Source organism: Amphibalanus amphitrite, unplaced genomic scaffold, assembly GCF_019059575.1.
Source record: "Amphibalanus amphitrite isolate SeventyFive unplaced genomic scaffold, NRLGWU_Aamphi_draft 000139F_arrow, whole genome shotgun sequence".
Taxonomy (NCBI): Eukaryota; Metazoa; Arthropoda; class Thecostraca; order Balanomorpha; family Balanidae; genus Amphibalanus; species Amphibalanus amphitrite.
The window spans coordinates 571,693-583,726 of NW_024881634.1; the positions used below are offsets into that span (position 1 = coordinate 571,693).

The following is a 12,034-nucleotide window of genomic DNA, read 5'->3' on the forward strand; positions in this document are numbered from 1 at the left end:
GGGGAGTCTAATGGTGGTCTTTGTTTTGCGCTACGAGGTCTAGAATTCCTAAAAATTGAGTTTGAAAATTTGACGTCATCAATTTTGAACAGTTTTTTTTTCGCTATAACTTGGCCAAAAAAGAGGTATCAACCTCAAATTTGGTATGTAGATGGAAAACGGTAGGGACTATCACGTATATTCCGGTTTCCCGAAATTCAAAATAATTTTTGGATTTTTTGGCTAATATATTCAACAAATATATTTTTGATTTTTGAGGATCAAAATCCAAAAAATTCGAAAATCCGAGATAGCAGTTTTGTAGCCCTCTTAATCCTACACCTTTTATGCCTGAAACATTTTTCTGTATCTCTAAATCTGTAGGCCTGACAGCTCTTCCCGCGAAACCTTTTTTGGTGTCGAAAATGGCAGAAATGACGTCACTCTGACGTCATTAGCGGCCAACCTATCATAGCCTTTGGAAAAATTTTTGGTCACAATGTGCAATAGCTATTCACGGGAAGGTACTGAAAGTTTGGTGACGATCGGCGCAGCGGTTCTGGAGATATATCGAAAAAAACTAAAGGGGGGGGGGCAAAAAAAATCCCCCCCCACCGTTTGGAAGGTTAAGGTCATAAAATCGTACCAACAAAATATTTGTATTCTCCTTACATGGCTGTCTAATGTCTATGGTTACTTGCTAATTGCTATGCTTTAGCCACTTCTGTCAACTTATATTCACACTGATTGATAAAGTACAAGCCTGGGATATTGGAGATGGGGATGTCAGCGATTTCGTGGTACAAAGATAAGTCTGTTCGATTTGTTATGTCTGATGGCAATCGCTAGTGATTGTTCCTATAGCTGTCGGAAATTCAGCCAGCCTTTCGTGCTGTCACTCAGACTGTAGGGTATAAAGAGCAATAGTAATTTAAATTCAATAATTATGTTAACCAGTCTTTTTTTCACTGCAACCTTGGGAGATTCGACCGTTCCTTTCGCTTCATCCATGATGGTTGACTGATTGCTAAGGTTTAGTGGCACGTCGATGCCGCTGACATTATTCGCCCTTTTGTATTTGTTTGATAGGAGCAATCGTTAATATTGGCTTAGTGAGATGCAGTGAGGCCAAGCTAAGCCATCGAAACTGGCAGGTAATGCTGTGCGTCATTCGATTCGGTAACCTATTCTGAGTAAATGATAACTTCCAATTTGCTCGCTCATTGATATCAATAGTTATCAATAATCGCCGCTGATTCCAAAGGTCGTACGTGACGTCATAAATGACAACTCATGATGTAAAAATCTAGTGCGCCAAGTAAGCACCGTCTTATAGCATGATTGTGGTTTGTGGAATTGTTTCCGATAAACTATGCCGAACGTTTCCATGTATCGGCGAGTGGCTTCAGATGTCGGTCAGAGTCGGGATGTTGCCTTTCATCCGTAGCAGAAGTCAAGACAGTGAAAGAGGTTTTCGCGTTATTGGCAGCCACAAGTTTTCAATTGCTATTGATATTCCCTTGAGTCGCTCTCGAACTGGTCTTATTGCTCCACTAAGTTCGCCAATATGGACGCCGATGACCACTGTAGTCCGGGCGCCCAAAAACCCCAATTCATCATCATCATCAAGTTCGCCAATATCTGATGATAAGAACTGTCTTCTACAACGTGATTGTACCATTGATCGGTGGCATAAGCTGCTACTGAGAATTAATACAGTAACTATTTTAGGTGAGATGTTTTAACTGGAACAGCGTACAGCCCTCAGCAGACTGCGTGGTAGGTATTCTTTTTTCGACAAAACCGATCATAACTAAAAGGCTATGTTATTATTCGGTCGGAACTCACCGCAAATAGAAGCGTCATGCTCCACCCCTTCGATTGGGTCTATCACTAAACAAAGTATACGCCTTGTGTGGCAACAAAAGGCATACGCCTTGTGTGGCAACAAAAGGCAAAAGTTTGTTTTGGGGGCAAATATAAACTTTTGGGTTTTGCTGCCAAACTGGATGGAAAATGAATGCGATGATAATGCCAATCTAAGGTGCGGAGTCTCGCGCGTCTTGCTCGTACGATTCCCGAGTGACCGATAGCGAAGTATTCGCGCTATTCTCGGTTTTGTCCAAAAAAGAATGCCTACCACGCAGTTTGCCGAGGGCTGTACATACATGCTAGTGTAATCTATTTATAGAACCCACCTTCCCCCGCATTATTCCTTACATAACAATTGTTAGGCCGATGTTATCTTTAACGGTCCTGTATTGACATGTCCTTGGGCATCTGGAGGGTGTCGTTTATTCTTACTGAATGGGCCATCGCTTCCCTCGCTGTCCGCTTATTTTGAATGGGTCATCGTTTCCCGCGCTGTTCGCGTAGTTTGAATGGGTTATCGTTTCCCGCGCCGTTCGCTTATTCAGAATGCCAAATAGACGACCCACGAACAGCGTCGTGGCCAGACCGAGCGCGTTTCTTTCATAGTAGACGCTGTTGCGTCGGAGCTTTCCATTCAGCTGAAGCCAGCGTGTCTCGCTGTCGCTTATCGCACACAGACACGCATGGATGGCGTGGCATCATGCGATGGTGCCCCGCGCGAGATCCCACGCGCCCTTCCTTGTCGGTTGCCTGTGCGGCTGTATGGGTGTCTGTATGTTTGGCTGTGTGTGTCTGTCTGCGTGGCTGCATGTGCGACTGTATGTGTGTTTGTCCGTTGTTTGTGAGGTGTTTGTGTACGATGACGCCGCCTGTTCCGCTCGCTGGGTGGACGTACCGCTGTGGATAAACACTTGTGAAGTGTTTGTGTAGTCGGGCGGAGGCACGCAGCCGGCCCGGTAATTGGTGTTTATCGGCGACAGAAGCGGCGCGGCCGGCGGCGGTGTGCTTGGGAACATCGACAGACGCCGGTACCTACCGGTGCAGGGCTTGGTACGGCACCACTAACGCTGCGGCCCCTACTCCAGCGCCGTTTGCGCCTCAGTTTGTGTTTCTAAACACACTACAGCCATGCAGAACATCATTTGTTTGATGTTCACCTACTTATACCCGCCGACGGTGGTTTACTCGTCTGGCTGATAGCAGGAGAGCACGCAACGAAGCATGCGATCTCTCCCTCAGCCTGGTGCGCATGTGATAGGTATAGCATTCCTACGACATCTCCTCTGCTGGCGTTGTTATTACTTTTGTGGCGCAGAGTCTAATCAGGTAATGGGTTGACTGACGTGCAGCATTGAGCCGAGACACAGGCCGTTGTGCCGTGTCTCACCACTTCTCCGCCTGTGTTTCCCCAGACTCTGCGGCCACATCACGAATTCTACCGTTCACCGCCGGCGGCTTTATCTACATCGCCACCGTCTCCGTAATTCCCGAGCTGCTCGAGAAGACCTCCGTGTGGCAGACGTTCAAAGAGCTGATCGCTCTGCTGGTCGGCATTTACATGATGGTGCTTATCGCCGAGTACGAGTGAGCTGACCGGCTCGCCGCAGCTGTGACCACTACGGTGGGTGTTCTGGGGGACGGAGGCGGGTGGTCGACGGTGGGACGGAGCTTCTGAAGGGTGACGGGACGGTGCGTGGGATGGGTAACCCCGGCGCGCGCCCGCCGCCACCGGTCGATCGCTCCAGTGTCGTGTTTGTGCTGTGTGTGGGCGCCGCCGGAGTGCCCGGCCGCTCTCGGTCGGAGTTGTGCATTTCCCTCGCAGGCCGCTCGCCGCCGGACCTCCAGGGTGTGCGGAACGCTGTGGGAGAGAAGAGGGGTGTGAAGAGGCGATGGTTGAAGGGGTCTATGGTTATCGTGTGGGCCGGGCAGATGCTGGGATTGCCCCGCGCCTCAAAAATCATCTTTCTGAGACATCTGTCATTGCTCTTTAACTGAGACAGCTCCTAGGCGCCCGTCTGGGTCGATCGATGTCTGACCGTACTAGACGAGGCTCTCCTGTTGCTGGCTCTCAGATGCGGTATGCTAGGTCTGCTGGCTACCGTTATTTACGACACTTAGACAGTCCTTTGGACTATGGTAGGCGCCGGGCTGGCCTGGCGTACGTTTTGGTGTACCGGGCTGGTCTGGTGAACCCTCTGGGGTACTGGGCTGGTCCGTTGTACCCTTCGGTGTATCGCACTCTCCTGGTAGTGCCACTGGCCTTGGTATGAAGTCCCGAATTAATAGTCTCCAGAAGACAACGTTTCCCAGCCCGTCATGTGATACCAAGCACGCACTTGTACTTCCTGACATCTCTGTACGATGCAAATGCTATATTTTGTATAGGTATATGAGTGATCGTTTATAGAAATTTGAAGCATTTACTTTACCAGCGATCGATAACTGTTGTCCAGTGTAGCGTCAAAGGGTGGTTCAGAGAAAGTTCCGTTTGTAATGTCCTGGTTTGTGTGGTGAAGGTCAAGTTGTTGGTCAGATCATAATCTCATACCAGTGTGTATCGCCATTTTACTTACATGTGATGGAGGAGCCACTTTCATGAGGAGAATATGCAAATATCAATCATTGTCTGTTTAAATGCCTTGCTCACTGGCCTTTGAATCTTTGTTTATGGGCTTTGGTAATGGTAAACAAATATTTTGTGCATCAATTTATTGTAGTATTCCTGCATGCCATAGGTACACAAAATGGAGCAGAGGTGGCGGAAACTTGCTCTTGAACGAAGCCAGGCACGTGTACGAAGGTACAAATCCACGAACCTGAGCACACTGACACCGACGGCTAGCAGCTAGGTCGCGGCGGCTCGGTCCCTTTGCCGCGCCGACAGTGGCCCGCATTTGCGGACAGAGTCGCGCACACACGAGCGCGCGCGCAGCACAGAGAACAGACCCGTGGGCGGCGGCGCACCGCTCCTGATTGCCGGTCAGCCGGCGCGGGCGGACCGCGACACACACATGTGCGCATGCAAGGGCCGCCTCCGCCGCGTGGCACAGAGAGGATGGCGACAGACAATGATAGTATGATGGCGCGGGAGATGGTCGCGCCGACCGGAGCGCGGCACGCGCACAGCTCCAAAACAACGAGATAATATCGTAAAGTGATGAGCAGGTCGGCTGCGGCTACGACCGCCGCCTCCCGACACACGGCGATAGCAGGAGCGGCCGGCAGGACCGCGCGCCGACGCAGTCCCGTTCGGACTCTGATCCGACCTCGTGCACAAACACTGGCGCCCCCGTGTTACACCAAACTCAGGGCAGAAGCTGAGTTCACACAAAGCCGCGATGAGTGTGACTGCTCCCTGTGACATCGCTCGAAAATGGAACTAATTGGGGCGTACAATCTCGCACCAACCACAAAAAGATGATAAAACATAAATAAAGCATAAAAGGTCTACACAATAACAGGTAGGTAATTGCGTGCTGCATAAGCTGACAAGCGAATCATACCGGATTTGGATGGCATAACGTTTTCGCATTACGCGGAAACGGGTAAATCAGTGACACGTTCCTTATGGACTGGCTACTTAGAATGTATGTACACTTGTCACTCATGCTAGGAACAAAGGCAACTTAAGTTTGGAGGTAGATGCTCTAACATAACCCAGTCGATAAAAGATCTGCGACCCAGGGTGTGCCACTGTGCACACAACACACTGTGTTATCCTCCGACGCCGGAGACAGCTTGTGAACGAATCCAGTGACCCCTGTGCGCTCTTCAAGTGACCTGGTGTGTCCCACCCGGTGTGTGAGGGGGGACGGTCCTCTGTTCTCCCACCGCTGTTATACTTTATACTGGACCCCCGTGACCCAAGCACCATAGAAGCACAGCGACAACGGGCCTCAAATGGGCGTGTGAAAATAAGATGTGATGTCTCTTTTGCCCACTGGACATGAATGTGATTAGTGATGCATATATATGAAGGTGCTCATTTTCATTAAAATCAAAGAAACCGTTAGTTTCGACATGTGTGTTTGTAGGTAACCCGTCTTGTCCGTACAGAAATCGCGCGCGAAGCTGGTGAGGTATTTGCCAATTGACATCCATTTTATGATCTTTTTCCGGCTGAAAAGAAGGTGTCTTTTCCGTCCTCTTCAAAGGAATAACATTTTGCTCAAATACACAACGGTCTTAGCGTTCGTCTAATGCTAAAACACACTTATCTAAAACAAGCGCGATGTCGAAAATAAAATCATGATCATAGCAACAAGCGGGACAGCTGTGTGCACGGTTGGCCGCCGTGCCCCGAGTTCACCTCACACGCTGCACGTGTGTCCCTGCGGTGGGTTCGGCGACCGCACCGCTGTGGTTCGCCGCTCCCGGCTCCTCTCTGGGGCGTGCTGAGGTGTGTGGGCTGCGCCGGCCCGCAGCTGGCAGCTGCTGTCTGTCAGAGCTCAGCTCAGCTCGGCTCGGCTCGGCCGGCCGTCGCCGCTCCTCCGTCGGTTCTTCCCCCTTCGTCCGTCGGCTACTTGTCCAGGAAGTGGCTGAGTACATCGATGGGCAGCGGGAAAATGATGGTCGAGTTCTTCTCGGCCGAGATGGTGCTGAGTGTTTGTAGGTAGCGCAGCTGGGAACACACGGGGGGCGGAGGAGTCAGTCGTGTGCAGCTGGGAACACCCGGGAGGGAGAGTCGATTGTGCGCAGGAACACACAGGAGGGAAGTCGGTCGTACGCAGATGAGAACACGGGAAGGAGGAGTCAGCCGCGAGAACTCACGGAGAAATGGGATCAGTCGTGCGCAGCTGGGAACACATCGGGCAGCGGACTCAATTGTGCGTAGCTGCGCCGCACATGGGAGGGAGGTAGGAGTCAGCCGCGCGCGCAACTGCCGCCGCTCGCCGCCGCCGTACCGGCGCAATCAATAGCCGGCGGTAGTAGACACTCGGCAGGCGTCCACTGAAATTTGTGCCGCGCCGCAAAGGTGCCTGATCAGCACTCGTCGGCCTCAGACAATGGATTCCCTCTCGTTGTAACCTGTGACTGCTGCTCTGACCTGCAGAGCCCAGGCGGGGTCACGGACCAAGGGTAGGCGATTGGGCACGTAGCAGGGCGGAGATGGGTTGTCCGAGGCTCGTGCTCGTTTTAAACTGCTGATGCAGACTCCATGTCGCCATTCGAGCTGACGCTAGCTGGTGTGGTAGGTCCGAGGCTGAGCGTGCTGATACCTTAGTTATTTCCATAACCTGGACCATGCTGTCTGGGGAACGGCGCTGAATATTGCGGTCATTTCGACGCATGGAATTGTATAGCTCGATACTCTGTGGATGCCGCTCTGCTAGAGCCTCCCAGCCTCCGATTCCGCGGCGGCCATGCTGTGCCGCAGCACACGGGAGCGTTGCGGCACAGTATATCTCACAGGCAGACTACGCCGGCTAGCGCCGTGCGCCGGCTGTGAGCTGACGGAGCAGCACATGTGTGAATAAATTGATGTCATAGATAGCTCGAAGTCATGAACTAAGAGGAACCCGAAATTTTCAGATTAGGTGGCCGATGTATGAGTGCGAGTTATGCCAAAAGTTGGTCCTATTTGCTCACACTTTCACGATAAAGCTGCGAAAAAACCTTATGGATGGTTGCATCCCTCTGTTATAGACAGCGGAGAGGCGTAGTGGTACGTAGTTTTACTATTTTGTAATTGGTTACAAAATTGGAAATAAATAGCCATTTGATAAAAATTGTAAATTTGATTTTTATCCATCAACCGATAGCTCCGATACTGGGTCTCATTTCCTTTTGACGCGGCCGCTTTCTTTCCACGAGGATGCACGTCTAAAAAAAACAGATTGTTAAGAAAAACAACATAAATATCCCTATGTTGCGACACTAGTGGCTGCTGCTCGTGGAATTCGCTCGTTACATCGTCGACGCAGTATTCTTAGCGTGCTACATTCTTGGAAGAAAATGACACATCCTGGCCATGACATACACAATGACATGATCGCTGGCTCAATTTCCGCCAAGGCCGATCGATAAACAGTTTAGGGCGGCGATCGTCGGCATCGTTATGCCTCGACGGGCCGCTCATTAGCTGGAACTTGACGACTGCTGGGGACGTGCAGCGTCGGTATGTCGGTCAGCCGTGCCCGCCGTTCGTAAATATGTCTGGGCAGTGGGCACGTCGATGTAAGTACCCAGGACTGCTCGCAGCGTCTGACAATGTCCCGCTGGTTGTTGATCATACACAGACGCCGCGCGGCGGGCGGCGCTGGCTGGCAGTGCGAGTTTTGACCGCGCGCCGCGCTGGCTGCCGGCCAGGCGCGGTCGCCCGGTCGATAGAGAGTACGAGCGGCGTGTGCGAGGCCGACGGCGTTTACTCGACGACGAACAAAGACGGCTGGCCGCCGGTGGCCAGTGTTTACTGACTGCATGGCGGCGGCCGATCGCGGGCTCGGATCGCAGGTCGGTCCCGTTCAACCTGAGTTTGAAGGAGGCTCGCTGCTGCACGGAGAGCGCCGAGTCCAAACCGTTAGACGGCGGCACGTCGCATGGCCATCGTAGCCGTGACGGCTGACGCTCTGCCACCGAAGGCATTCATTACTGATGCATGCCAGCAGATGAAGATTTCAGCATGTTCGACCTGCGCTATACATCGTGCAGCCCCGAGAGATTTATTTGACTGTGTGAGTTCGTTAGGGAACAGCCGAAAGCTCATTAGGATGGCAGCATTGATGAATGGGCTGGATTTCTGGTAATAAGATTTGTGGTTTGCCTTTCTAATTTGAAGTAGGGTTGAACTAACTTGTAATCATTTTTTAAATATTTTAAGCTGTTCACTAATCAACTTTCACAGTGGCATTGCGATGGACTTACAAAGACGCACCGCTACCTTAGCACCAAATGACATCCTTTTGGGATAATCGTCCTTTTTCAGATTGGAACAACTTATAAGAAGTTACCCGCCTAAAATGGGTAATATCTGAACCTTACTTTGCAAACAGAAGATCGCGTTACATCACTGAATGTCAATACTCCGCCATGCCTAAACGCCGGAGGCTATGTTTGGACTCTCCCAGTTTGATGTGGCAACCGCCCGCGGGTAGTGATTTGTCTGGGCTCGATCTGTGATATGTAACTCCTGATGCGAAGACGGCACGTTCGCCCAGAGGCCGTACATCGCAGTATAAATGCCCTGATCCATGGAACAGTCGCTGCTGACATCTCATTCGCTAGCGCTTTGGACCTTTATGATGGAGCATGACAGATGATCATGTTGCCCCCGAAAAGATTCATTTCATTTCTATCTTCCAGATCATGACACTTTTAGATCGTATAAGCTGAATCTGAACTGACAGAAGCAATTATATACAATATTTGTGCGGAGGGGATGGGAATACCGCAGAGGGTTTCCTAAAGTGCATCGCCGCCTAAGCCCTATAATAGGCTCTCCCGTAGTGTCCCATTCTCGGGGCCGGGCGGGGCCGCAGGTGTGTCATATGCAGTATTCATGCATCCAATCTCTGTCTCTCGGGCGGGTCCAAAATGACGGATAGGCTGCTCAGATATAGTCTCTGAGCCTCAGCTGCACTGTCTGAGTGTCAGATGCATTCGCTGGGTCGCCTGAAAGGCGTTGCTATACTGGGTTTCATCTGTGCAGTGCACTGTGGCCCTAGTTTTATCTCCAGAGCGTCTTTCTTGCAGGGTCCTGACAGTTTTCAAGCTATAATCCCCAGGATCTTTGCTCTGCTTCTGACCTGTAAGGTTCAGGGTCTCTAAGGATCAACTGCACGCGCATCCACGGCTATGGTTGTCATCTTCCGCGGTCTGGGACTTTGGGTTTCAGTTGCAGTGTTCTGGGTCTCACCTGTAGGGCGCTGGGGCTCTCGTTCATCACGTCGGCCGCCTGTTTGAGGGCGCGCGAGGCCTTGTGCTCGCCCTCGGCGGCGATCACTTTGGCGCGCGCCTCGCGGGCCGCCTCGGCCTCGGCGGCCATGGCGCGCTGCAGCTGCAGCGGCAGGCGCACGTCCTTGATCTCGACGCGCTCCACCTTGACGCCCCACGGGTCGGTGGCCTCGTCTAGGCTGGACTGCATCTGCTGGGCGATCGTCTCTCGCTCGGCCAGCAGGTCGGCCAGCGACTTGGTGCCCAGCACGTTACGCAGTGTGGTGGCGGCCAGCAGTCGAGTGGAGTGGCTGTCGGCGGTCGGAGCAGAGGTCAGACGGGGTCAGACGGCACCGGCTGCCCGGTGATCAGAACAGATCGACGGCCGATCGGGTGGGCGCCGCGCCGTCCGACCAGAGAGCGATGGCGGTCGGAGGCATCGATACGATCAGCCGATAGCGCGCTACCGACACAGCCCAATACCCGCTGATGGGTCATTAATCTTAAGTGCGGCACCGCGCCAGTACACGGCCAGCAAATGATTGCTGCCGTCTATCAGTATGACGGTGTTCAATATTGCAGGAATGGGACCGATTCAACAAACAGGCAGATATTGAGTTAAATCATTTTGTACGTTATAATTGAAGCAGTAATTTAATTACAGCGTTACCCACAGCGAAACTTCTGATGGACTTTAATGCTCAATTCAGAAATTAAGTCAAACTATTATCAATAGCTCACATAGTCGACAGACGACACGATAAAATACATTGAAAAGATATTAATAACGAACAAGTAATTATAACTACGGACACAAAGCATGCTCTGATAGCCATCCAAGGCCGATCCGACTGGGTAAATCTCATCAGGCCAGTGGTGAAGCCAATAGCAGAAGCCGTCTGATGCACTGGCAGCGGCAGACGTCGGGTCTCAGTAATCAGAGGGCCGTCATAGACGGGCCACTCTGATCTCTGATCTCTGATCAACGCCAATTAGTGGCCGGGCGTCTGGCGTCAGTGCGCGGCGCCGCGCAGTGACACCAGACAGCGGGCCGCACTGAGGACAGGGAGCTCTCTACGGTATACGGCGAGCGCCGGCCTCTAGTTACCTGCAGTTGACAATATTTGTCACGGCGATCGTCGGATTGCTGACTCGGTAAAATATTACCGCGTCCACGGCTACCGTTACCGAGTCCTTGCTCAGGATCTAGAGGCAGACACGGACAGAGTCATGCAGAGTCTCTCATGCTGCCGAATAACAGCCGGGGGGGGGGGGGAGGGGGGCACTAGACGGAGCGGCCCGGCGGCCACCCGGCCGGCCAGCGGTGTTAGTTGGCTTAGTCACACTGGGGACACGGCGCGGGACATGCTGGCAGTAACGCGGCGGCGCCTGCGGCGGCGACCGTCCCGGGAGCTCAACGCTGGACCAGCCACTGTGCAGGTCGCCACAGAACAAATGTGACCCTTGAGCTCACTAAAATGAGCGCTGAATCCATGAAACATGTGACTGAAATCTGTTAAAATAAATTTTGACGTAATCAATTTTACATGAATATGTAGAAAAAGACGTCATACTTTTAGCTTTGCTTTGGTGTGGCTTTCCAAATGCAAGTGTCACACGGTTATGTAAATATTATTATGACTAGACATTTTATTTTATGGGATAGCATGAAAAAATTGCGCAACATAGGTCAGCACGGTTTCAGTTAAAGTAAGAGAACAGCTTAATGGTCATTCGTTGGCGTCTCACAACATATGTAACTGCTTTTCCATTGAAAACGTCCCTTGAAACGCGTCGTCTTCTCGTCCTTTGAAGTAACGGCTCAGAGACGATAATGACCCCCGAGTGATATCATTAAGTGTCCTTATGATGTTTTCAATGGGAAGCGCCCACTCCTCCCAAAAGGCTGAACAGGAAGTCTCGTCTGGTGATAAAACACGACATTGTAGGTCGACTGGGTCCCGAGAGGTAGCAGGAGGGAGTACTTGTACGCGTCGCTGACATCTCTATAAAGGTCGTCCGTTTCTGGGTACTACCCAGTCGTCAGACAACACATGGGCCGATGTCGACGCGAGGTGGAGGGATGGAAGGAGTAGTGACGGTTTGGGAATGATGACTGCCCTACGGGCAGTCACCATACTGGCCGGCGATGGGAGCAGAGTCAAAAACACACTTTGGGCCGTCGAGGAAAGTAGTTAGCTCGATCCCAGCCGACAAAACCCATGAGTTCCTTGCCGACGAAGCTCCACTGGATCCCGGATGGTCCACGGACTGAGAACTTCGGATCCCTACCGACAAAGGGTTCGATCCC

At 51.8% G+C, this 12,034-nt stretch overlaps 2 protein-coding genes across 5 annotated transcripts in view; one reads left to right on the forward strand and one right to left on the reverse strand.

The window, feature by feature from the left end:
- LOC122382440 (protein catecholamines up-like) overlaps positions 1 to 4,558 on the forward strand; it is a 12,723-nt gene extending 8,165 nt beyond the window's left edge. Inside the window, exon 5 of one of the 2 annotated variants that reach the window (XM_043367746.1) lies at positions 3,264 to 4,558. In XM_043367746.1, coding sequence (XP_043223681.1) covers positions 3,264 to 3,439 — 176 coding nt within the window. In that variant the 3' untranslated portion in view covers positions 3,440 to 4,558. The remainder of the gene's footprint in view (positions 1 to 3,263) is intronic. The other variant, XM_043367747.1, reaches the window with a different exon arrangement.
- Positions 4,550 to 12,034, reverse strand: part of LOC122382443 (mechanosensory protein 2-like) — a 36,879-nt gene continuing 29,394 nt past the window's right edge. Inside the window, exons 4-6 of one of the 3 annotated variants that reach the window (XM_043367756.1) lie at positions 10,832 to 10,929; positions 9,707 to 10,034; positions 4,550 to 6,472 (exon numbers count right to left, since the gene is read on the reverse strand). In XM_043367756.1, coding sequence (XP_043223691.1) covers positions 6,371 to 6,472; positions 9,707 to 10,034; positions 10,832 to 10,929 — 528 coding nt within the window. In that variant the 3' untranslated portion in view covers positions 4,550 to 6,370. The remainder of the gene's footprint in view (positions 6,473 to 9,706; positions 10,035 to 10,831; positions 10,930 to 12,034) is intronic. The other 2 variants (XM_043367755.1, XM_043367754.1) reach the window with 2 other exon arrangements.